Genomic DNA, 27,220 nt, shown 5'->3' on the forward strand with positions numbered 1-27,220 from the left:
TCTTCCACTGAACCTCTCCGGAAATGTCCTTACAGACATTCTCAGAGGTGTGTCTCCCAGGTGATTATAAAGTCAGCCAAGTTGACAGTAGAGATGAGCCATCACAGGAGGGAAAATGAGAGATTTGCTTGGGACATGCTTTATTTCAAGGTGCCTTTGAGACATCAGGGAGGAAATGATAATTAAATGGTGTGGGAGGTCCTTCTGTCTAAGTGTTGCTTTTATTGGTTAATGAATAAAGAAACTGGCTTGGCCTGACAGGGTAGATAGGTGGGGAAAACTAAACTGAATGCTGGGAGAAAGGAGGTGGAGTCAAGGAGAAGCCATGGAGCTGCTTCCAGAGACAGATGCGCTGAAACTTTGCCACGACTTCGTGGTGATACACAGATTAAGAGAAATGGGTTAAATTAAGATATAAGAGTTAGCCAATCAGAAGCTAGAGCTAATGGGCCAAGCAGTGATTAAACTAAATAATATAGTTTCTGTGTGACTATTTCAGGTCTGAGCTGCTGGGCAGCCTGGAGATGAACAAACGGCTTCCTTACAGCAATTAGGTGGTATTGTAGGCCCGACACTCAGAATAGAGCTCTATACTGGTGCTGCTAAACTTTGAACCCACATACATGTCCAATGATCTTCACCAAACTGCGTGTAGGCAGTTACTACCACTGGCAGAAGTGTGGGTGTCAGATTGCTTAGGGGAGAACGTAGAATCAAGGATATATGGGTGCTATGACCAGGCCTCAGGAAATCTGAAAACAGTAGGTCAGTGGGGGAGGATGGCTTTGCCCAGGAGGTGCGGAGGTTGTTTGTGTAGCTCATCATGGGATGGGTACTTTAAACTAGACGCTCACTTGTGCTTTGCTTAATGGGAGGTCTTAACTATAACCCATAATACCGGGAGCTGAGGCAGCATCCTGTTACTCAAAGACTCCCCTCGTGTCCGCACAGTGGCCACCACAGTGGAGGTTATGTCCTCACAAGCCATGTCTGAAGCAGGCCAGTTCTAGTCATTAGAGACTGCGTCTGCAGGGAGAGATGTGGTTGAGGCCAGTGTAGGCTTCCACAGTGAGTTCCAGGTCAGCCTGAGCTTTAACGTGAGATCCCAAGTTCTAGGCCAGCCTGTGCTATATAGTGTGAGACCCTGACTCAAAAAAGAAAGGAAAGGTGTGGAGAGTTTGAAAAGGTCAGAGAGTAAAAAGTACACCTTAGCACCTCCCCAGCAGATTCTGCCATCAGACATGTCCCATCGCCACTTCTAGCTCCAGCAGAGGCTGAGAAAGGCTGTGTACTGGCAGTTATCTGGGATGAAAGGCTACTTTGGTCAGCAATGGAACAACAGTGGTGTCCACCACAGGTGACAGAAAGAAAAGGGTCACATAGTGTCATGAAGCCACAAGAAGAGAGAGATTTAAAAAGTAAAAGTGCCAAACGCCTCTGAAGGAAATTCAGATGAAGCGTGTCCACAGGGTTTGAGCGTGGTCACCGGTGCATAAATGTCAATGTTAGGATGGAGCTGGAAGGTAGTGTATAGAAAGAGCCAAACCGTAATCTATCCAGGATGAATGTTGTCCTTTGCAAGCGAACACAAGCAAATCAAAGAAGAGTGCTGCTGTGTAGCTTTAACTGGTGCCCTGTAGAAGACCCTATTGCAAAGATGCCACATACGTGGGTGACAGGAAATGGAGAAATCAAGTTGATACTATGAGGCTTCCTGTATGGCTAGTCTTTATAGAACCAGAGGGTACTGGTAGGCTTCTGGGGTTAAAATAATCAACACGTCCCCCGCTATAAACCCAGTGAACTACAGTAACGGGCAAGTCATGGCTATGGCTACAGCAGCGGCACAGATGTTAGTGAGGTTATACACTGCTTTTAGACTAAATTTAAGGCCCAGGACATAGGAGGAAATGTTTGCTTGGCCCTACAAATCAGCTAATAATAAATGGTTAAGGAACTCCCAGGACCCAGGCATGAACTTACTGCTATTATTTTGCTAAATGGACATAATGTCATACTGCCTTATAAATTTATATTTCTTTTTTAAGATTTATTTTATTTATTGTGTGTACAACGTTCTGTTTGCATGTTTGCTTGCACGCCAGAAGAGGGTATCAGATCTTACCACAGATGGTTGTGAGCCACCATGTGGTTGCTGGGAATTGAACTCAGGTCTTCTGGAAGAACAGTCAATGCTCTTAACCTCTGAGTCATCTCTCCAGTTCTAAATTTGTATTTCTATACCTATAGGTCAGTGCAGCTCTTAGACATCAGATTTTTCTTTCTTTCTTTGTGGAGTGGATTGTGGGTAATGTAGATACTTACAACTGGAAAAAGAGCAGAGGATGAGCATCAGTGGAAAGCTCAGCCACAAGAGGAACATCTGTATCCTCTTCCCTCCCAAGGCTCAAGGCCCCCATGGAGGAGGGACGGGAAGGAGTGTAATAGGTCAGGGAGGACTGGATTGAAGCTGTCTTCTGGACATGCCAGAACGACTGCACTCATAGAAGCTCAAGCCAGCTGTGCTGGGGAGATAGATCAGTAGTTAAGACATCTGCTGCTTTTGCAGAGGACCCAGGTTTGGTTTTCTCAGTGCCCAAATGATGGATCACAAACGCCTCCAGTTCCAGAGTCTCTGACCTCCTTGTCTGGCTTCTGTGGGTATCTCACATATACATGGTTTACACACACAAGACAGATAGGGAGAGAGAGAGAGAGAGAGAGAGAGAGAGAGAGAGAGAGAGAGAGAGAGAGAGAGAGAGAGAGAGAGAGAGAGAATATGGAGGGATGAGGAGCACATGGATGAGGAGCAGTTGACCACTGATGGCTTCTAGTAAGGAAGAGTCAGCTTTCTTTAAGGGTGTGGCCCCTGATAGGTTGATCATGCTTTCCTGGATGGCCCCACATCCATGAGTACATAGACAGCAAAGATGGATTTGCGGGACTATTCTGAAAGAAAGAGAGGCTATGAAGTTGGAAGTGAGGCGTGGATCTGGGTGGAGTTAGGAGGAAAGTAGGGGTGATCAAAATAGATTCTATGAAATTCTCAAAGGATTAATGAAAACATTTTACTCAAAACAAATGAAAAACCAAAATACAAATCTCCTATAACTGGGACTTAGCTCTACCCAGCAGAATCTGCTGGGTGCTTCTGAGCTATACTTTTGTCTCTATGATGAGAGGATAGGATTGCTGGCCACGTGGTGAAATTGCTGTTTTAGTCCAATTCAGGTGTCGCTTGGTATCTTTTCAACCTTAGGCAGGATAGGAAAGTCAGCCCCAGTTTCCTAACTGCAGCCTGGTGTTTCTGAGGTAACATGGGTGGAGCGCTCAGTGCAACATCGGCGAAGAACGAGCTCACGCAAAACTGCAAGCTTGTATATGACCTCATCTGGAGAGGCTTTCCCCTCCCACACTCTTCTTGGCCGCATCAGTCCAGTTTACGTTACATAAGTATAATTGTTTAAAAGCGTTCTAGTATTTCCTTTGTTAGTGTGATTTGCAAAATACTTTTGAATGGCTTTGGAATAAAGCCCAATAAAGCTAAGTGCTGCTATGGTTTCTAAAAGCGTGATAAAAACTTTCTAATTTAATGATTAAAATGAAAACAAATACTGAAGTGATTTTTATATCGCCAAGTAAAATTTTTTGGTATTTACATCTCACTATAAATGATATTTTTTCCCTTACAGTGTATCATTGTCAATTACTGGAATGCCTCATGAAATATAAGCAAGAAGTCTGGAAAGTAAGTTTGGCTCAAGCTGACTCATATTCACTAACTGGATTTATAGAAATTGTAACAATTGCTTATTATAATATATTCTGATCAAATTTATACATGTCTTATTATTTTGATGTGATAAACATGTACTTTATTTTTTTTTTGCTGGTAAAATTATCACTCAGAACAGAACTGAAACTTTAAGAACAGAGTGTCCTGACAGAATGGTTGAATGTATCTTAGTCATTGAATTAGGCAAATATTATATTGCGTGATAAGTGGGATTTTAATTTGAAATTGTGTTAGAATTTGTCTTTTTTTTTTCAAATAGCAGATATGAATTGTTAAGAAATGTGATTAGGGAAACATTTGTTTTTAAACTCAGTGTTTGGTATGTGGGCATACGCTGCTGTAAAAATCTTTCTTGGATTTAAATCTCATTAGGGGATTAATGGGCAGTGAACTTTTGAACTCGCCTTGGGGGCATCGTTTGCAGGACGTACAAACAGACACTTGAATAAATGATGACGAGGATGTGCTGACATAATTTAATCCGTGAAGTCCACCTGGATGATGAGGCCCGGAGAAACGGCTCCCCTAAACTCCCCCTTAGAATGTCTGCTGCCTGGGTGGTACTGGGTGCACGGCCTCTATTTTCCTTTGCTGCGCTGACTCAGAATGTGCTCCTTCCTCCTGCAGGACCTTTTGTATGTGATTGCATACGGGCCTTCACAGGTGAAACCCCCAGCGGTGCAGATGCTTTTCCACTACTGGCCCAACCTAAAGCCTCCCGGGGCAATAAGCGAGTACAGGGGGCTGCAGTACACAGGTAAGAAGAGCGCTCCGTGGTGGCCTCTGCTCATCTCTCCCGGGCAACCTGTGCCTTGCCCTATGTTAAAAAGACCATACATGTTAGACATGGTCATGAGTCCTTTCTGACATGGAGTTTAATGAGAAGTTGATTAGCCTGGTGCGGTAGCCCAGGCTCTTGAGGAGGCTGAGGCAGGAACATCAGTCAAACCTGGGAATTTGGGGACCATGCGACGCAAGATCCCATCTCTAGATAATCAGAGCTGAGTGTGGTGGTGCAAGCATATAGAAATCCCAGCCCTGGGAGGTGGAGGAAGGAGGATCAGAAGTTCGAAGTCAGTCTTGACTACATACCAGGTTTGAAGTCATCATGAGCTACAGGAAAACATGTTTCAAAACAAAACAACCAGGCCGTGCGGTGGTGGTGCACGCCTTTAACCCCAGCACTCGGGAGGCAGAGGCAGGCAGATCTCTGTGAGTTCGAGGCCAGCCTGGTCTACAAGAGTTAGTTCCAGGACAGGAACCAAAAGCTATGGCGAAACCCTGTCTCGAAAATAAAAACAAAACAAAAAAACCCCAAAACCAAAACAAAACAAAAAAAACCAACCCGTAGATAAACAAGCAAAAAAAAAAAAACCCTTAATCATGCCAATTAAAATATTTATGACATCCTAGCAGATTGCCTAAGGCCTATCCCAGTTGCTGTCCAAAGGGCCTGCATCTTGCCCACTGCTAAGATTAATTACATCAAAACCAGAAGTGACGGGAGCTTGCCTGCAGATTTACTATCATTTAGCAGAAGCCCCAGATGCCTGATTCTGTTCTTGCAAGAGTGTTGGGCACATTTCCAGTGTTACTGGAAGAGTTTCCTTATGACAATGAAACAGTAACGTTAAATGGGATGACATAGTCAGGCATGGTGACCCACTCCTATGCCTTAGCATCCTGCAGTCAGAAGTGAAAATCTCTGGAGCTCAAGGCCAGCCTGAGCCACTTGGTCAATTTTTTAAAAACCAGCCTGAGCTATATGAAATCCTTCTTTAAAAAAAACTTGCAAAAAAGAAAAGAAAAGAAAAAGACAGGAAGAAAGACTGACTGACACAAGGTTTGAGGTTGCTGCTTATATATCATAAAGTATAAGAAAATCCCAGTGGCTGATGGAGTTTCTGATGTCCACGCCCATCTCCCCTCAACAGTATCATAATATGCTTTACACCGTGAAAGGCGGATCCCAAGTGCTATACACTAGGATAACAAGTAGCAGCAATGTTAATGAAGGGAAGTAGACAGAATTCTCTGAAGTTGAAAGTCTCTTTGTTGGTATTTTGCATTGTTGATTGTAGAGAGTGCTTCATTGTTGCTAGATGAACTATTTGAATGTGAAAAACTGGCAAATAGAGTAAATAGAGTACCTCGACAGAGGAAAAAGAGAAACGCTGAAATACTTGACACTGACCCTTTTGTGTAGGGTTTCTGATATAAGCATCAAAGCCCTCTGGTGTTTAAATGGGTGACTAATACCAGTGAGATTTACTTGTATGATAAATATTGATGAGATAACTGTGTCTCAGGCATTGTATTTTTGTTGTTGATATGGGAACCAACACAAAAGCAGACCTCATTAAATTCAATACAACCTAGAGACAGAAGTTCATTTTATTCAGCAAATATTTGTGGGGTATCTAGATATGGAAATTCATTTTATTCAGCAATATTTATGGGGTGTTTGCTGTTGACCAGGAATTTCTCTGTGTACCAATAACGAAAACAAAACAGCTTATAGTCATTAGCATCTTAGAGTTTCCACACTAGTTGTGGGGGAAATATCTAGAGACTGATTGCCTGCTAGGGCTATTAGCACTCAGGTAGAGCGAAGAGATATGGGAATCATGGGCAGGATCCTAGCTCATCCTGGTCATAGACGAGTCTGGGGGAGAGGTTTCTTAAGGGCGGTTCACAGGAGTGAAGCTTTAGCTGGTAGCTGAGGCAGTGGCAAGCACCTAACTAGACATGAGGAAACCATGAGCGCATAGACCGAGAGTTTAAGGTAGAAGGAACTTTGGGGCTTGTGAGGTGGACACAGCAGACAGCCTTCTGGTGTTTAGGAACTGGAACATTACAATGCAGATAGACAGTGGAATGAGCAGGCCCATGGAGGGCTGGCTATGCCTGTGAAGGAGTTGGGGTTGTTTTCCAACAGCAAAGAGGTTCCTGAGACTCACCGGCCAGAACATCCCACGATCCCAAATGCTGACAGTCATGTCCACTTATGGGATAGCCAAAGCCTCTGGCAAGGACCAACCAACACATACTGTAAAACTGGTCCAGCATCTGCATGCTAAGATCAGAGCAATGCTTTCTTGCTCTTGTGGACTGATGGAGAGGTAGTTGACTGGGGACACCACTCACCAGTCTGTCCTTGTAGTCATGTGTCTGGCTTCCCTTTGTTCACTGCTGAGTCCCAGGTGCCACTTATAACCAGGCAGCACCCTCACTGACCAGGAGGGAGGTGAAAGTCAAGGGAGAAGTCATCACTGAGGTCTCTGTACTGCTGTGCATTTGGCAGCAGCTGCCTGCTGGATGCTGCTCTTGGAGCTTTGAATTTTGACCCTTCCCCCTTCCTTGCCAGTCTACTGGTATTATTATTCCTGTCTTGTTTGGACAGCTATATTGTTGAGCTGTAGCTTCCCTGACATTTCTAGAGACACAATCTGGCAGCAGATGTTGGGTCCTCTTGCTCTTACAAGCTTACATCTCCCTTTTCTGAGACATTCCTTGAGCATTATGTGCAGGAGTTGTGACATAGGTGTATTGGTTGAGGCCAGACACCTCACGATTGGTTGTTCTCTGTACTTTGACAAATTCTGTGATCAGACTGTTGAAAAGAGAAGTTCTTTGATGACTAAGCACTGCACTTACCAGGTAGAGGTTCCCTAACCTGTGTTTACTTTGAGTGCGCGTGTGTGGTGTGCATGTGAGTGCCGGGTTTGCATGTATGGAGGTCAACGATTAATGTCAGATGTCCTCTTCTCTCCTCTTTATTGTCTAAAATGAGTTTTTCCATGGAACCTGGATGCCACTGGTAGATTGACTGGCAGAAATCCTGTCCCCCCCCCCTCTCTCTACCTCTCAATGCCAGGGTCACAGACTCATGCAGCCACGCCTGACCTTTTATATGCATGCTGGGATCCAAACTCAACTCCTTAGGTGTATTCAACAAACACTTTACTGAATGATCCACCACCTCCCCAGCTGTTTCCTACCTTTTATAAAAATTACTGGAGCTGGAGAGAGGGCTCAGCACTTAAGAGCACTGACTGGTCCTCTGGAGGATCTGGTTTCAATTCCCAGCACCCATAGGACAGCTTACAACCACACGTAACTCTAGTTCCAGGGGATCCGGCCCTCTCTTCTGGCCTCTGTGGGCACCAGGAGCACATGTGGTGCAATCCAGACATTCATGCAAACACCCACACAAATAAAATAAAACAGAAGAGAGATCATACAGTGATTGTCTTGTTACAGAACACTAGATAGATAGTAAGTGACTTAGGCTTTGTAGCAAAGAACACACCCATTGTCATTTGGTTTCCCTTTATGGAACATAGGTGCAACATAGAATCACCTTTCTAGGCAGAGCAGAGAGGGTGGGAAGTGCACTCTAAGACTACACTTGGTCTGGATTATCAGATGTCTAACCCATGTTAGTGCATCTGGATTTTTGAGACGTGTGTATGAGAAGGTTGGGCCAGTTTTTTCTGTTGTGCTTTCTCCATCTTTAGGCTCTTTCTTCTCTTCAGTTATCTTGATTTTGTATCTATACAACTAAAATCTCTTGACTTTTGTGGGTGGAATTACAAACACATGCACGAAACCACAATAAGTATATGAGGAGCCTCCCCACTATGTTCCCTTAGTGGTGGCTTCCCCTTCCTTTCAGCATCAGAGGTTAGTTTTGCCTGAGTTGAATTTTATAAAAATGGAAGTGTCCATTGTCTCCAGTGTGTGTGTGTAGTGTGTTATCTGTATGTAGAGGATAACTGTTGTCTGTTTACCTTTATTGCTACAAATTGTCCATAAAAAGCGTGTGCCACAATTTTCTTATCTTCTCTACTATTGCTAGACATTTGGGTTGTCCCTCCTTTTTGGTTGTTGAAATAATGCTACTCTGAGCGTATTTTGATATGTCTTTGATGTGAAATATATCCCTATGAATGAGCCTGCTGAGCAAGAGGCACATGTGTACCCGATTTTAATAGATGTTGATAGACAGCTTCCCAGTTCAGTTATGCTAATCCACACTCTCATTAGGAGTGCGTATTTATTGTAATAGCTTCATAGCTTCATTAAACATTCTTTTATGTATCATATAACTATAGCACAATAAAATATACTTATACTTCCTTTTAAATCCATAAGACTGTTATGGATTCTTTTAAATCTATAATTTAACATCCATCATATTAATCATACAGAGGGCTTTCAGTATGCCATTACTACATGTGCTTACAATGGCAAGTCTCATTTCTTTCTTCTTCTTCTTTTTTTTAAACCAATCTATTACAGTTTTATACAGAAAGTTATGGTCTTAGTCAGTGTTCTAGTGCCATGAAGAGACACTGTGACCACAGCAACTCTTATAATGGAAACCATTTATCTGAGCTGACTAGCAGTTCAGAGGTTTGGTCCATTTTCATCATGGTGGGAAGTATGACACGTGCAGGCAGACATGGTAGCTGAGGATTCCACATCCAGATCATCAGGCAGCAGGAGGAGCATCAGACACTAGGACTGGCTTGAGCATTTGAAGCCTCAAAAGCCCACCCCCAGTGACATACTTCCTCCAAGGCCACACCCTCCAATCCCTGTTAAGTAGCACCGTTCCCCAGATGACCAAGCATCAAATATATGAGCCTCTGGGGCCATTTCTATTCAAACCACCACAGTTAATGTCTATCCCTAATGCTTAAAATGTTTCCCTATAGAAATTCCAACAATCTCATCTTACTTTAAAGCTTGTGATTGAGTGGTAGTTGACTTCTGTGCTGATGAGAAGTAAGGATCCAGTTTCAGTCTTCTACATGTGATATCCACCTTCCCAGCATCACTTGTTAAAGAAGTTTTTTCTTTCTTCGATCTATGCTTTTGGTATCTTTTTCTAGGATGAAGTGATGAGAGCTGTTTGGGTTAAATTCTGTGTCTTCTTTTCCACTGGTTTTTTTATGCTATGTTTTTTGTTACTATGGATCTGTAGTGTAATTTGAAAACTGTGTTGTGATACCACCAGTATTGCTCTTTTTGCTTAGGACTATTTTGGCTATTTTCACAGGTCTTTGTGTTTCCATATGAGTTTTAGTTTTTTTTTTTTTTTGGTCTGTAAAAAACATTGCTGGACTTAGATGGAGATTGTATTGGGTTTTGTGTATCACTTTTGATAAGATGGTTTCTTGTGTGGTTTGTTCTTTAACCTATTGATAATTGATAAGGATAAACTATAGTTTCATTCTTCTATGTTCAGACAACATATTTTGTATTATATATTAATTTTATATGTACATGTTTATGTGTGTGTGGTGCGTGCATGTGTAAATGCTCATGTACAGCTTGGGTGAACTGGCTGGTTTTGTGTGTCAACTTGACACAAACTAGAGTCATCAGAGAGGAAGAAGCCTCAGTTGAGGAAATGCCTCCACGAGAGTCAATTGTAAGGTATTTTCTCAATTGGTTGATCAATGGGGGAGGCCCATCCACTGATTATGGTGGGTGATGCCATTCCTGGGCTGGTGGTTCTGGGTTCTATAAGAAGGCAGACTGAACAAGCCAGAGGAAGATCAGCTTTGGCATCCAGGTTCCTGGCCTGCTTAAGTTCCTGTCCTAACTTCCTCCAATGAAGGGCTATGCTCTGGAAGTGTGAGTCAGATCAACCCTTCCCTCCCTGACTTGCTTTTTGGTCATGGTTCTCTGTAGCAGCTATAGAAACCCTGACTAAGACACAGGGGCTCTCTAAATAGTCCTGGCTGACCTGGAATTCATCTTGCAGACCAGGTTGGCCTCAAACTCAGAGTGATTCACCTGCCTCTGCTCTCAAGTGTGGGAATTAATGGTATGTGCCCCAGTGCCTGGCTCTGCCCTAATTTTGGAGACAAGGTCTTTCATTGAGCTTGAAACTCTGATTTGGCTTGACTGACTGGTCAACCAGCCCCAGGTTTCTTTTGTCTCTGTCACCGTCTCTGTAATTGCAGGCACACTTTGTTGTGTTTGGCTCTTTTCTTTGAGTTCTGGGATCAAATTCAGACCTTATTAGTGTCCTTTATTGGCTGACTCATCTCAACAGTTCAACATCATTTATGTACTTTTTAATATTTTTAGGGCTGAACATATAAATATTTCTGTGTAATTTATACAGTATTCTATATATATCTATGATTTATTACCTGTCTGATTTGAACCATCTATACTGTCATTGAGTTTTTTAAACTTAAAAATATTATTTTATTTTGTGTGTATTGGTGTTTTGTTTGCACATATTCCTGTGTATCACATGCCTACCTGGCTCCTTAAAAGGCCAGAAGAGGGTTTCAGATCCCCTGGAACTGCAGTTACACACCGTTGTGAGCTGCCGTGTGGGTGCTGGGAACCAAACCCTGGTCCTCTGCAAGAGCAACAAGTTGCTCTTAACCACTGAGCCATCTCTCCAGCCTCTCATTAAATTTTGTTTACTTTCTCTATCATTATTAGGATTGAAGTCCTGAAGTTTTTGTCCACTATGTTTGTAGATTTGTCTAATTCCTTCTTGTTCTGATCTATTTGCCATTTATATCTTGAGATGGTGTTAGGAGGTAGGTATATGAAAATTCAGAATTCGATCTCTTTTAGGTCAATGAAAACTTTAACCAGTTCTTGAAATGCATCTTTTTTTTTATCGTTTGTGATTCTTTTTTTTGTTAAAATTTACTTCGTCACAAACTAATATAGCTATGCAGACTTTCGCAAGTGTTTGAATGGTATAACTTCTCCGCCATCTCCATCTTGTAGGGCTGGATTTCAGGTGGGCCACGTCACCCACCTGGCATCTCCATGCATTCTGGTGGTCCCAGTTCCAGTTTAGTTAGCAAGGACTTTAGTTACTGAGCCATCTGCCCAGCCTGGAATTGATTTTTTTAAACAAGGTGCTTTTGTGTTTCCTTTAATGCTAATCTACTGGGAATAAGTTTTCTCACTTTGTATTTGTCTGAAAAATGTCATTATCATGCCTTTACTTATTTGTTTAGCTTTTGAGAGAGGCTCTTGCTGTGCACATCAGACTAGCCTAGAATGTGAGATCCTTTTAAATGTGTTTTCTCTTATATATACAATTCTAAGCTGGTGGTCATTTTATTCATACACCTTGGAACTATTTTATGAACTTTATTTTTGGCTGCTATTTGAATGCACACTACTGGTTTTCTGCTAATTTAGAGGTAACAAACCCTATTATTTGTTTATTTATTGACTACCTGGCTATCCCCTATCCAGTCTTGTTCTTTCTGCTTGCCTTTTGGTGACTCATAGGACTTCTCTAGCTGACACTTGCTGCCTTGTCAGCTTTGGGAAGTGTTAGGTGTATCCCGGTGTTGTTAGGGATCATGGAACTTACAGAAGGTGCACTTTTTATAGCAGGTATGATGACAGGGACCGAGTGTGCTGTTGCATCCGTGTTAGCTAATGTATGATGCTCTTGTAATCATCATGAAGACAACACAAACAAACAATAACCACAACAAAACAGGAAGTCATAGCCTGTCTCTTGCGATCAGCACACCCCTCTATAGCCATGGGCAATCGGTGATGTGGTTTTAATAGAGCTCATGTACTCATCTGATTCAGGTATATATGCAAATTAGATGGAGGAGCATGTACTTTTCCTGTCCGACTTCACTCATCAACACAGTGTTTCTGAGCTTAATTCATATTGTTAAAGATATTCCTTTCATTCTCCAAATGTCCTATTTTATCAAATATTTGGGTGGTTTCCATCTTGGGGCCAATATACATGAAATATACTATGACCATCTTATGCATTTCAGTCATTTGTGTGGTGGTCAGCGACTGACTTTTTTTTTTTAATTTAAAGATATACTATTGCTGCATGTGTGCGTGTTTGATGGGTACGTATGTGCTCACGTGCCATGGTGTTTGTGTGGAGAACGGAGAACAGCTTCATCAAGTCATTTCTCTCCTTTTGCCTTTATGTGGGCTTTGGGGATGGAACTCAGTTGCCAGGCTAGCTTGGGGGCGCTCTCCTGAGGACACTCCCGCCAGTCCTTTCCACACCTGCACCCACTCACCGCTGTTTTCTCACCTTGTTTCCCGGTCCAGGACCCTCAGAGCAGGAGGGCTGTTGCCCAGAAGGGGAAGCATAGACACTGTAGCTTGTTCCTGACTGCAGGGGTATTTCACAATGGGGTCAGCTGTTGGCATCTGCATTTATTGATTGGTTCCAGGAAGTTTCATTTCCAGTTATTTAAAGCCCTTATCTTGAAATTTTATCGTAATGTTCATATAAAATAAAATAAATCAAAACCAGAGAAGATGGATAAGGGTTATGCTTTTATGATTTCATCTTTTAATACTTCCTGGAGCTGAATTTTATCTGTTTCTCTCTGTTAAGAAGATTTGTAGAGAATACTTAAACTATTGATTTTAACATTAAAATGATTTCTGTTTATCTATTATAAATGACCAGTTTCCTCTAAGTTTTATATTTGCCGTATCCGACAGGTTTTGACATTCTGTATTTTTATAAATGTTCTTGTAATTTTTTTGTCATTATGTGTATACATGTTTTGTTTGCATGGATGCCTGGAATCCACCGTAGCCAAAGGAGGGCAGCAATCCCCTGGGGCTAGAGTTGCAGATGAGTGTGAGCTGCCTGACGTAGGTGCTGGGAATTGACCCTGGGTTCTCTGGATGGGCTGCCTAGGAGGCATCTCTCCAGCCCCCATGTCTCGTGTTTTTACTAACACTCACTCGGATTATTTAAAAATTTTATTGCTAGATCTTCCTTGTATGTGGTGTATCGGGAAGTATTATGTAATTTCTACATCCTTGAGTGATGTACGGGGGAGTATTGTTTCACTTTTACATTTTGGATTATAGCTATCTTAAAATTTTCACCTTAATTTCATTATAATTAGTGAATGTTGATTTTCTCATTTAACAATTATTTAATTATGTCACTTTATTCTTTCTAAGAGAAAATCAGTGTAACCTTTAAGGTAATGCATTTTTTTTTTATTTTTTTAAATTTGCACCTTTACTGGTATTTGGTAGCTAATAAGTTCCTCATGCTTGGAGTGCAGTTGTCCTTGTGTTTACTCTGTTGTGGTGTGTGAGCATTTGGGGCATGTGGTTTCACTCCTCTTGTTGGCATCCCAAGAATCTGGATGCCATCCTATCTGGATGGAGACTCAAAGATATTTAATATTATCTACATACTCAGTATTTTTTCTTTTTTCTTTTCTTTCTTTTTTTTGATACAAGGTTTATCTGTGCAGCTCTGGCTGTCTTGAAACTTTAAACTGTGAGTTTAAAGACCAGACTGGCTTTAAACTCACAGAGATCCACCTGCCTCTGCCTCCCTGAGTGATGGGATTAAAGGCATGCGCCACCATCACCTGACTTGTTGTTTTGTTTTGTTTTTTTGAGGAAAAAAAAGTGGAGTGTGGCTGGAGAGACGGTTCAGTTGAGAAAGTGTTCGCTGTATAAGTGTGAGCGTCTGTGTACAGATCCCAGCACCGACATGATAAGCTGGGTGCCCTGGTCTATGCCTGTGTCCTCTGCACCAGGGAAGCTGTAACAGGGACTCCCTGGAGTGAGGGGTCAGCTCCAGCTCCAGGGAGGAACCCAGTTTCCAAGCATGAGGTGACCAAAGAAGACACTAAAGTTGACTTCTGGCTTCTACATGCACGTGGGTGCATCCACCCTCTCCCCCCATGCACAAACATACACACAGTCGCCCACAGAAACATCTGAGCACATATACACACAAAACAAGTTGCTCTCCAGTGAGAATTATATTGACTGGTCTTTCAGTTCATTGATCCCTTCTTTCTTCTTGCTGTGTACAATGCCTTTAAAATTCTACCCCACTGAATTATTGATTTTATGTGTTCTATTTCTTTTAGTACTTTATAATAGGATTTTTCATTTCTCTGTTGTAATTCTCATTTTAACAATCTGTCTATAGTTTTAAACAAGCCTAAAGAAATTATTTTAAAATCTTTACTCCTAATTCCGAATGAGTCCAAGTCTCCATCTTTTCACCCGCTCCCCCATTGTGGGTTACATTTTCTGTCTTTTTTTGTGTGTTCCAGAATATTTCTATTTTGTTTTGTGTTGTTTTTCAGACAGGGTTTCATAGATCCCCGGCAAGCCTGGAACTTGCTGTTCCATGTGAGGGCTGCCCTGATCTCTTGGTTATTGTTTTGCTGCTTGCCAAGTGTTTGGATTTCAGACTAGCCACTAAACTGTAAAGAAAATATTCTCAGCAACCAGGCGGCTGTGATGCACGCCTTTAATCCCAGGACTCAGGAGGCAGAGGCAGGCGGATCTCTGTGAGTTCGAGGCCAGCCTGGTCTACAAGAGCTAGTTCCAGGACAGGCTCCAAAGCTACAGAGAAACCCTGTCTCGAAAAACCAAACCAAACCAACCAAACAAACAAAAAGAATAAAGAAAAAAATATCCTCAGCAGTGGAATATACTTTTTATTTTGTTCTTTAAGTCTGGGCATATTTAAAAATTCTTTACATATGAAAAATCTGCTTCGCTGTGAAAGATATATAAATATTTGTTCATTGTTTTCTGCTGTGTAGAATTGTGTAGAATTATGGAAAAAGAATTTTAGAGCACTGTGATTTTTGTGTTTTATAGAAATCTCCCAGTTTTTCTTCATTTATTTTTAAAAATTTCATGAGCATTTTGAGGTTGAATATCTTTTCCTTGCACTTTCTTTAATTTTTTTTCATTTATTTATTACTTTTGTATGTGTGCATACATGTCCATATGCATGAGGCTACTTGTGAAATTTGAGTCTTTCCTTCCAGGTGAGTTCTAGGGCTTGAACTCAGGTCCTCCTGCTTGGTAGCAAGCACCTCTACCCACTGTCCTCACTGGCTCCCAGTGAAGCACTTTCAACGTGAAATCTGGGTAGTTTTTCAAGACATTCTCCTCTAATGAAGTGTGAATCACTGCCCTTCCTTCCAATTATTTTGGCGTGTTCCTCAGGAATACCAATGATTGTCGTGTCAAAATTGTATCTTCTGTAATCTGTAGCAATTATTATCACTAATTGATGTATTTATTTCTCCTCTAGAGTCTTAGCTCTTCAGTCTCTCTTACTCTGTAACTTACTACATATTCTAGCCCTGAACCAGCTCTATGGTGGTGGTGTAACCCAATTATCCCGACATCCAGAGGCAGGGCCAAGTTCTGCGATACAGCTACAAATATTTTTTTTCTTTAAGCCAGGATTTCTAATTCTGCCATTTTATTTTTAGTTTGTGTTCATTTTAACCATGCCTTACCCAAATCCATTTTTGCTTCACTCTGTTAGTCTCCCCGGGAAGCTATGAAATTTCCATGTGTTTTTACTTCTGATTTGGAGAGGTCATGTGCTTTGGCACACACAGATTTCAAGTGCTCATCCACAGAGTGGGGAATTTTCAGATATGTTTCCCCCAGTCTTTGGCATGCTGCCTTCAAGGCTGCTCTATCGCTAGCCTAAACAGATGTTTTACATTTTGATGTATTAAAATTGATCAGTATCTTCTTTTGTGGTTCTTGTGTCTCTATGAAGGTTGTAAAGAATTCCTTTTCCTCTCCTCTCTTATAGTATTAAGTATCAAATCCAGGGCCTTGTGCATATCAGATGAAATCGCCATTCTGAACCACACCTACCCTCTTTTACCCTCTTTTGCTTTTTTAGGGGCATGGTCTCACAGAGGCTGGCCTGAACTCACTCAGTGTCTAGACTGGCCTTGATTCTCCCCCTGCCTTAGCCTCTTGAGGTAGCTGAGATTACAGACCTGCATCAAGAGGCCCATCAGGAAATTCTTCTGTGCATCTGGTGTTTGATATCTGACATTATGATCCGTTTGGAGTAGACTTTTGGAGTACTGTGAGAAGGAATGGTGAATTTCTCCCCAGAGAGACCCAGTTATTCCATCTCAAATTGTTGAAAACTATTATCTTTTTCACATTGAATGATTTTGATTTTCTTGTTTGGAAAGTAATTGACCACATAGTTTTCAGGTCTGTTTCTAAAACTGTATTTCTTTCTTCCTACATCTCTTCTAGTGCCATAACTACATCCTTTCACTTCAGCTCTATAGCGTCTTTTGAGGGATTGTAGAGACGGTTTAGCCAGTAAACTGCTTCCCACACAAGCGGAAGGACCCGAGTTTCAATCACCAGCCCCCATGTAAGAAGTGAGGCATGGTGGTGCACACTTGTGGTTTCAGAGTTGGAGAGGTGGTTGGGGGATCTCTGAGGCTTGCTGACCGAATTGCTGAGCTCCAGGATTAGGGAGAGACCCTGTCTCAAAACATAGGGTGGAGACAAAAAATTGAGGAAGACAGTTGATATTGGTCTCTAGTCTTCACACACACACACACTCATGTATGCGCATGCTCAGACACACAGGAAATGTACACACGCATACACCCCACACAATGACGTATATTTTGAAATCAAGTGATGCCCTTCATATCTTCTTGGATCTTATCACTTCTATAAAATAATCTGCTTGATTTTTAATAAGAACTTGAATATTGAATATGTTAATTTTGGAAGATAGGTATTTTTACAGTGATGGGTCTTTTAACCTACAGACACAAAATAAACTCCCCTCACTTAGGTATTTTAAATTTTTCTTTCAGCAATGTATGCTCATTTTTGTATATAGATGTTACAGTTATTTTGTTAAAATTATTTGTAATGTTTTATAGCTTGGGTTGCTATTGCAAATTATACCAACAGCTTCATATCCCATTTGTTTGTTGCTAATATAGAGAAACAACTTGATTTTGAAATGCATTTTTTTACCTGAAACCTTGATAAAGTCACATGCTAGTTTTACTATCTTACCTGTGAATTTAAGATTTTTTTCTAAGAATTATTATGTGCCCTGAAAATAAAGATACTTTCCCCCTTCTTTTCCTGTGTCTCTGTGCGTGGTGTGCTTGTGTATATGGATATGTGCTCACATGTGTGGGGTTGCATGTGTGTACTCAGAGGCCCCAGGTTTTCTTCAGTCTTCCTCAGTTGTTCGTCCCCGTTATTCAATGGCGCAGGGTCTCTAAATCAAAGCCAGAGCTCACTGATATGCCAGCTTTACTAGTCGCCTTGCCCTAGGAATCCCGTCTCCACTTCCAAGCCTGGGATTACAGACTAGCTCCTGTGCCTGCTCCCACCTGCACCCCTACTTAAGTGAGCTTTGTGGATTGGACCCCCGACTACTTGAGTGGCCAGTGCTCCTTAGGCCGAAGATCCTTTGACGTTCCTTTCTCTAATCCATCTGCCTTTGTTTCAGTCTCTCCCCCTGCCTGTCGCTCTTGCATCCTCCTTTTCTGTCTTTACTTCTGCACTCTCTTGGACCACACAAATGTTTGGCGGACACTCTGAGAATGGGCATTCTTGCTCTTCCCAGTTGTGGGGGACATAGTGAGGTTTTTACCATTAAACATGGTGTTAGGTATAATTTTCCCATAGATGCTTCTTTTAAACATCAGATGGAGGCGATTCTTGTCTGTTCTTCACTGAGATTGCTGGTGAATGGAGGTCCGTTTGGAATAACTATTTCCTCTTTCTGCTGAGCTGACCATATGACCTCCTCTTTATAGGCTCCTAATATGGCAAATTACATCGATTAAATTTGCATTTTTGAACCAACTGTGAATTGCTGGGATAAACTCTATATTGTCATGCTGTATTTTATTGCTAATTTTTTGTTTGGTGTTCTTGAAGCTTTCTTTATGAGGAGCATTTATAGTTTAATTGTTGTGTATCTTGTGGCCCTGTTGGCAGAGTAATCCCAGCCTCGTGACGTGAGTTGGGAGAGTCTTAAGCATTTCTCTTCTCTGAGTTTTTATAGGAGTTATTCTTCTATGGAATCCTGAATTCCAACTGAAGCCATCTGGACTCAGAGATTTTGTTTTTTTGTTTTTCTTCTTAAAGGGGAGAGTTTATGTTATGAATTTAATTTATATGACAGTTGTGGGGTTACTTTGGAACGAATTTTAAAATTGCACCTTTTGAAGAATATGGACATTTCATCTAATTCATAGATGAGCTGTGTCTATAGGTCTGCATAACCCCCACCTTTCACTTCAGGCATGAGTAACTTATATATTGCCTCGTGATTTTTTTTTTGTTTTTCCTCTTCACTTGGCTGGTTAGAAAACTTACCAATTTCGTTGATTTTCCCAAAGAACCGGTTTTTGTTTTTTATTCATTTTCTGTACTGTTTCTCTGTTTTCAGCTTTATTAACTTCTGTGTTCTGTGTTTGTGTCTGTATTTCTTTCTCTTTTAATATTACTTTTGATTTTATATTTTTCCATCTTCATAAAGAAACAGCACAAATGTCTTTTTGTATTTTTACCGTAAGAATTGAGAGCTACAAGTTTCCCTTTGAATGTTGTTTCATGCATGTCAGGAACCTGCTATATCGCGTTATTGAATGCTAACACTTCTTGTGGTTGTTAATCCCATGAGTCATATCATGAGTCGGAGGGGAACTTTAACTCACATATGCGATACTTAGCGATTTTCCAGACACCTCTGTGTCGTTGATCTCCAGTCATATTCCAGTGTCACCAGAGAGCTTACGAAGCCTGTGTGCTATAAAGCCATCTAAAGTTTTGATTCTAATTGTGCGTCTTAGTAAATGTTACTTGTGTACTTTAAAATAATGTATGTTCAGGGCGGTTTTACAGAGAATCCTGTTATTATTTCATTTTTGTGTGAGATCTTGTTTCATTTGTTCAATTTTACTGACTTTCTGTCTGTTCATTTCATCAGTTACTGAATGGAGAAAGATGGTTGGAACTTACAACAGTAATTACCGACGCCTTCCTTGGTTCTTTCTGTTTAATAAATGTACCTGTGTTCGTGGCTGTTCTGGTCCTTGCTCTCTTGACCCTTCCATCTTAATGGAAAACTGTTCTTTTTCTGCTCATGTTCCTTGTCCTGGGGTCAGCACGCCTGACATTTATGTAGAGACTCCAGATTTGACGCATGCGTGTTTACATGGCATAGTTTTCTGTTTGTCCACATTTTTGTGTGTATTTTGAGTGTTTCTCATATGCATATGATAGAGTCATGCTTTTTGAAAGAATCTCATTTCACAATCTCTGCCTTTTAGATCATTTACATGCCATGGGCCGCTTGTCCAGGTCACTCACAGTGTCTGCTGATTGGATGGGCTCACCTTTGGCCCCTCGCTTTATGATGAAACCACTTGTTCTTTACTAACTTCTCAACGTTTTGGCTTAATTTTTCTATATTGGATTAGCAGTTTTTACTTATTTAAATTTTTCTCTCTCTAAGGTTTTTGTACCTTTAACGCCATACTGTGCCTTCAGACGATGATGCACTGACTCATACTCTGAGATAGGAATGAGTTTTCACTCAGCCCTTGTTCCTTTTTTTCTTTATCTTGAATAGCTGTTGTTTGGTACATATTTCTGAGGAATATTTTCTTATTAGATATAGCCCCTGGGAGGGGCTGCTTGCAGGAGCAAGGGAATCTTACCAGTGGCCCCACCTCTCGGAAACTTTTTCCCTCTACTGCAAACCAATAACTGTGTATAAATCTTGAGCCCTGTGGGTCCCTTCCCTCTCTGTGAGAGGTTGTTGACAGGGTTTGTGCAGCTCTTCCGCCAGCAGGGAAACACAGCTGTTGTGAGTTCAATCCCTGTGGTACCTGGAAGTCAGTGTTCCACACCCCTCCCCCATTTACCTCCAACTCTTAAATTCTCTGCCCCTGCTTCCATGATGTTCCTTGAGCCCCGCGTGTGTGTGTGTGTGTGTGTGTGTGTGTGTGTGTGTGTGTGCGCGCGCGCGCCCTATTTATAGCTGAGCATTCAGTAGGCACCTTTTCCCATCACTTACCCACACCAGTTGCAGTCTCTGCATGACTCCTGTCCATTGCAAATGAAAGTGGCTCCAATCAAAGCTGATAGCAGCACTGACCTGTGGACTTAAATACAGTTATTTAGAATGCACTTTGATGGGCTATTTAAGCAAAACAACAACGATAGTTTCTCCACTAGCACTTAAGAGCCTCTCTCCACTCTCCCAGGTGCAGGCTTTTACTGTGTTTATGGTAGCACTGAATCCCCTCCCAATTCCCTCCGTGGAGTGGGCTGAAATGCAATCAGGAGGCAGCTGCCTACACTCAAACAGAGGTCGCACCACTCACATCTTGCCTGGTTGGTCAGTATCGCAGGCACGGGAGGCCCTGGTAACTGTCTATGATGATTGTTTCCCCTCACCCCACAGTCTACAGAGCAGCACTGTGAAGGCTACCAAGGAAACAGGAAACTTCCAGACCAGTTTTAGCTCGACTTCCTTATGTCTCGGTTTGCATTGTTTTTGAGAAGACATCAGTGGTCTTTCTTATCTTTATCCTCCTATAAGTACTGTATTGTTTGCTTTTAATGGCTGCTTTAAAAGTTTTCCATCAATTTGATCTTAATGAATTTCCGTGTCTTCCTTTGCCATGTCTTGACAACAATTGTTTGAGCTTTCAGGGTCTGTGGGTTAACAAATTTCATCAAAGTTGAAAAATTACTCAAGTGGACTATCCCAGAATGTGTTCTTAACTCAAAGACGTGGATAAAATGGATTAAAAACAAAACAAAACAAAACAAACAAAAAACCCCGAAAGGAATTGGTCCTCCCATATATCTCTCGTCCACAGAGCGGAAGTCATTAGAGCCCTGATAAGGTGTCGTGGCTACTGCATATGTTGGCGTATTTGTACTGTACCATAGCAGTGGATATGCTTTAAGTATGACGTTTTTGAAATGAAAGAAAATGGCGCGTCCAGCTTTAAAAGCTGCCTAGCACATGCGCCCAGGGGCTTGGCCTGACTATGTTATACGTTATACGCTGATGACGCAGATGGGCGACTGACGCATGCGCACAAGGGTTTTAGCCGAGCCGCACGTGGAGGTAACCATGCTTGCGCTCACGTGGGCCACGGGGCTTTCCAGTCCGCACGTGACTGCCTTTAGAACCTGGAAGTGCAGCCTTATCTGTGGCTGAATAATTACAGTTTTCTCATAATAGATGGATTTGGGAAGGGCCAACAGACGCCACTGAATATGCCAGCCCTGCTTTGACCCATGGTGACAGGCACTGGAGGAAGGATTGAAGCTCCGTTATGAACTCAGCAGGAAGAAGGCTGGAATGGACTAGTTATGTCTTTCGTGAGTTTGGGATGGAGAAGGAGGGCGTCTGTCCCACGTATTTGCAGCAGGTCACTGTCTCAAGGCAGTTGTGAACTTTCTCCCATGGCAGAAGGAAACTTACAGCTATTCTTCGAACATCTTGCTTTTGTGACATATTGGAAAGGAATCTGGTTATGTGATGCCCACACCCGAGTGAGTCTTCATTTATCTACTCAGGTCTTTCCCTCAGAGCGAGCCAATACGAACCTGTGGTTAGAGTGCTGTTTTCTGGTCGGTGCTTAGGATGAACTGACCCGCAGTCCCGTAAGATTAGACTGTGGCCGTTCAGAACAGGCCTACTTTGAAGCACACAAACATTTTACCTCGTTGGAATGACAACGTGCTGTTCGGTGCATCAGAGCGCGTAAAGGGCGGTGGCTGGCTGTGAGCGCTTCCTGGTCCATCTCAGATCACGTCCTGTTGGCCCTCATTCTGTATTATAGAGACTGAGTTAGGGACTTGGTACAGGTATCAGCAGACTAGCTGAGGTTCATCTTTCCAGTCTCCACATGAAGAAGAAGAAGGGGTGGGAACTAGAATGGTGGAGAATTCCTTCTGACCCATCACGTCATTGCCTGTTTGAAAAGCCGCTGGTGCTAAAAGCTTAGGGCGTTGTGCGTAGTGCTTTGTGAGGTGAGCCAGGCTCGAGAGCCTAGCGCTGCAGGGTCTAGCCTCAGCTTGCATTTACCTGGACTGTGACAATATCGGGTGACATAACCTTTTTAAATTTAACTTTTTTGAGACAGGGTTTCTCTGTACTGAAACTTGCGCTGTATACTAGGGTGGCCTTGAACCCACAGAGATCCTTCTGCCTCTGCCTCCTGAGTGCTGGAATTAAAAGCAAGCGCCACTACTCCCTGGCTTTTTTTTTTTTTAAAGTATAGCCCAGGTTGGCTTTGAACTCATGATCCTCCTGCCTCCACCTCCTTCAGCAAATCCTACCAGTGTACACCATCACAACCAGAAAATTTAATTTAGTTTTATGTGACAAGAGCTGAATAAACTGTCATACCTAGCTGCAGAACTGTTGGGGAATCCAGTGAAAATATCCTTGGGAAACCTGAGAACTCATGAATATTATGGACCTGTGAGCTCTACCTGCCGCTGGCTTTCTTTCCCAGGGAAGGCGAATAGAGTCACCATGTCTTTGCCTGATTTTAACTTGTTTTCATAGGTGATTGAGTCTGTTAGGACACCATCTGATGATGTTTCTGTTTAGGAGAAAGAAAACTAGTGAACTATCTAGTGTGTTTTTTACTGGGGTCTCAATTGCAGTGAGAGATCTTTACCGGCTCTCTTTTGCTTTCCAGCTTGGAATCCCATCCACTGCCAGCACATCGAATGCCACAATGCAATTAACAAGCCGGCTGTGAAGGTACTGCTTCCCAAGCTTGGGCCGCCACTGGCTGTGTTCTAGGCTGTTCAGTTAGTAAACTGCCGGGTGAACAGAGCAAGTTGCTTGTGTCTCTGTAAAAAGAGCTCTGCGGTCCATCTCAGGCTCTGTATTTGGGCAAGAGGAACGGTGGTGTCTGTGAGTTGGGGCTGTGAATTCACAGTCAAGGGTTGTATAGCATTGGGCTGATTATCAGAAGAATGCGGACGAACACACAGTTTATCTTACCTGGTTTCTATCTAAGCTAATACATTCAAATCCGCACCCCCTTCCTTATAAGTTACCACTTCAGAGGGTCTGCTATGAGACTATTCAAATTTGAGAGCGGTAAGACAAAAATAGACAAAGGCGTGAAGTCAAATCATGGATGTGGGCTAGTTGACTGAGAGATATTTGGGTAATGTGCAAACAGTAGGTCACACTAGAGGTGAGCAGATTGTTGCATGGGGCCAATAGGCAATTAGCATAAAACTAAAGACAGAGCCAGGTACCCTAACTCTCAGCTTCATTCTTTTCTATACGTATTGTCCAACCCTATTGAAACTGACTTGAAGTTGGATGTTCTGAGGAGTAATCACATCTTAGCAAACAAAATTGTTTATAGTATCGTATTTGTTGGATGCAGGCCATGCGGGTGGCTTGAACATGTTAGGATATTGTTGAAACAGGAGCGGTGGCAGGGCTGCGTCCCCGGCACCCGGCCGCCCGCATGGCTAGCTTATGCCCAGAAATAATTACACGGAAACTGTATTCTTTCAAACACTGCCTGGCCCGGATAGTTCCAGTTCCTTATGGCTAGCTCTTACATATTGTTCTAACCCATTTCTAATATTCTGTGTAGCCCACGAGCTGGCTTACCAGGGAGGATCTTAACCTGCGTCTGTCTGGAGCGGGAGAACCATGGCGACTCCTCACACAGCTTCTTTTTCCCAGCATTCTCCTCTGTCTACTCCGCCTACCTAATTTTCTATCCAATAAAATGGGCCAAGGCAGTTTCTTTATTAATAAGAAATCACTCCCACATCATTTCCCCTTTTTCTGTTTAAACAAAAAAGAAAGGCTTTAACTTTAACATAGTAAAATTACATATAACAAAACAGTTATCAAGTAAGAATTACAGTTACAATATTTATATCTATTTTATCTCTTATCATAACTAAGGAAAACTATAACTAACCATTCTTCAACTCCATCAAAGACTCCAGAAGGATATAATATTACCTATCAAACAAGAAATAAGAAAACTCTAGAAATGACAGAGACATCTCGCTGCCTGGACAGTCACCCAAAGTTCCTCTGTACCGTTGGGGCATCCATCTTCGGCCTACAGGCCCATAGTATCCAGCAGACATTCTCATCAAGCAAGAAATTCCAAAGACAGTTCAGTCACTTTTTGCTGTGTCCTGCAGAATGTCTCACAGACTCTTTCATGAAGCAGGAACCCCAAAAGGTCATCTCACCTTTAGGCAAGTTCAGCAGTCCTCTCTCTGCGGGTTCTCTGTGTCCAGTTTATGCAACAGTCCAGGCAAGAGCAGTTTCTTGCCCAAATGGCTATCAAACTCCATAAGGATTCTCTTCGATGCCCATCTTCCTCTTGAAATAGATTGGTGCTGCCAGGAGCAAATGTGTCTCATTGTCATGAAAAACCCTAAGTTATTAAAATATCTTAAATGCCATATTCTGCAGCCTTTGAAAGATATGAAGAATGCCTATCTAACTAAAATATCTCTCTATATATCTAGAAAATCTAACTAACATGACTACAAGCTTAAGTATTAGCGATGATTATCCATTAACAACCTATATTTCCTAATTATACATTACATTTTTAAATGAACTACACAATCACAATACCTTAATCAAGATCAAAAATACATATACATATAACAAAATTGACCATAAAATCCATACCAATGCAAATTATTCATATCTATATCATATCCCCCTTTAAATGTAAAAGAACATTTATAAACAATATTTGGGAACATGGGCGTAGTTTTTTCTCTACAAACTGCTTCCTGCTGAATAGGGGCGTCGTTAATTAGGTTGTTCATGATATAACCTGTATGCTAGTTTCATCTCAGTTGGCAATTGAGCGAAGCAATTTTTTGAGGGTATTCACAGCAACCTTTCAGGAGGGCGTGGTCTATCATACCAAATCGGAATAGATGCAATCCACAGGGTCTCATCCTCTGCAAAAACAAAAGAAGACCCTCTCCAAAGCATCATATCCTTAGACCCAAATTCTGAAATCATAATACCCTTATATCCATTTTGGTTTAGATTGGCAGCCCATGTAATGAAATGTCTCTCTGTACTTAGCTCCTTCACAGTCAAAAATTTTAAAGAAAACACAATGTACATAATCCAGACTCTCTGTGAATTTTCCATTTTTACGTGGCTTATATTTCTTTATTTCTTTTAATCTATAACTCTCTGTACTTCTGTACTCTGTCTCTTTAAAGACTTTACCCTTTTTCTTTTTAAGACATTAACTTTATTCTTTATATTCTTTTTCTTCTCTTTCCCAAGCCTACGTACATTTATCCAACAGTGTCTGAATCTGTTTTATTGTGAATCTGTAATTTCTTTACTATACAGGAGCATTTCTTAAAATGTTAAGCATTTCTTAAAAACTTAAGTTGCACCATTTACAGGTAATACGGTACTGCCTGTGTCCTGCCCAGTCTAAACCTTAACTGCACGGTTTTAAGGTAATTACGGTAGTTCCTGCCTGAGATCAGCACAGTTCAGCATGGAGCAGCCGCTCCTGCCTCAGAGTCATTTGGTGCCCCTGAACCATTCACAGTTTCAGGCACACAGCAAGTCCACATTGGAGCCGCACTCAGCAGTTTAACTCTGAGACTGAGTGTGCAGCACAGAAACTCTTTTCATCCAAGTTACAGCCAAATCTGACATGCAGAGCACTGCGCAGTCTGAAAATGCGTCTCTGTATAGCGGCAGGAATCCGCCATGCTCTTCCGCCTGCCTAAGCCTGATTCTGCCTTCTGCCCAGGTGCAGGCGGGGAGCTCTGAGCCATCTGCACGGTCTCAGAGCACTCTCCTCCGATCCCAAGCGGAACACAAACATCCAGTCCCATAAAAGCCTTGAAATGCTTTAAAGCCAGAGTTCATGCTGGCAGCACAGCCCCCAGGAAGCCGCGCTTTAAAATGATGTAGCTTATTTTTCTGCTGTTGTAGCTGAATCAGGAATCTCTCTACAGCACGCCACCAACAAAACAGCAAAAATCTGTGTTAAACTCTCTCTCCCTTATTTTTAAGCCTTCTCAGGTTTTTAAGTGGATTTAGCCCATCACGTCTGGGCGCCATCTGTTGAAATAGGAGCGGCAGGGCTGCGTCCCCGGCACCCGGCCGCCCGCATGGCTAGCTTATACCCAGAAATAATTACACGGAAACTGTATTCTTTCAAACACTGCCTGGCCCGGATAGTTCCAGTTCCTTATGGCTAGCTCTTACATATTGTTCTAACCCATTTCTAATATTCTGTGTAGCCCACGAGCTGGCTTACCAGGGAGGATCTTAACCTGCGTCTGTCTGGAGCGGGAGAACCATGGCGACTCCTCCACCAAGCCTCCTTCTCCCAGAATTCTCCTCTGTTTTCTCCACCCACCTAAGGGTGGGCCTTATCAAGGGGCCTAGGCAGTTTCTTTATTAATAAGAAATCACTCCCACATCAGGATATGCATGGGTTAACATTGCACTGTAAGGAGTGGGTGCTGGCTGAAGTTAGGAGCATGTACAGGTGCTTTTGAGAATCTGGTGTTACTGGAGTCTGTTTC

At 42.1% G+C, this 27,220-nt stretch overlaps 1 protein-coding gene across 4 annotated transcripts in view; it reads left to right on the plus strand.

Moving 5' to 3' along the window:
* Unc79 (unc-79 homolog, NALCN channel complex subunit) overlaps positions 1 to 27,220 on the plus strand; it is a 186,145-nt gene that overhangs the window by 17,715 nt on the left and 141,210 nt on the right. For all 4 annotated transcript variants that reach the window (XM_050151361.1, XM_050151363.1, XM_050151364.1 and 1 more), the window contains exons 3-5: positions 3,693 to 3,748; positions 4,424 to 4,553; positions 23,338 to 23,402. In XM_050151361.1, the coding sequence (XP_050007318.1) occupies positions 3,693 to 3,748; positions 4,424 to 4,553; positions 23,338 to 23,402 (251 nt within the window). The remainder of the gene's footprint in view (positions 1 to 3,692; positions 3,749 to 4,423; positions 4,554 to 23,337; positions 23,403 to 27,220) is intronic.

Source organism: Alexandromys fortis, unplaced genomic scaffold (assembly GCF_014885135.2).
Source record: "Alexandromys fortis isolate MF-2015 unplaced genomic scaffold, M_Fortis_MF-2015_v1.1 scaffold_63, whole genome shotgun sequence".
Classification (NCBI taxonomy): Eukaryota; Metazoa; Chordata; class Mammalia; order Rodentia; family Cricetidae; genus Alexandromys; species Alexandromys fortis.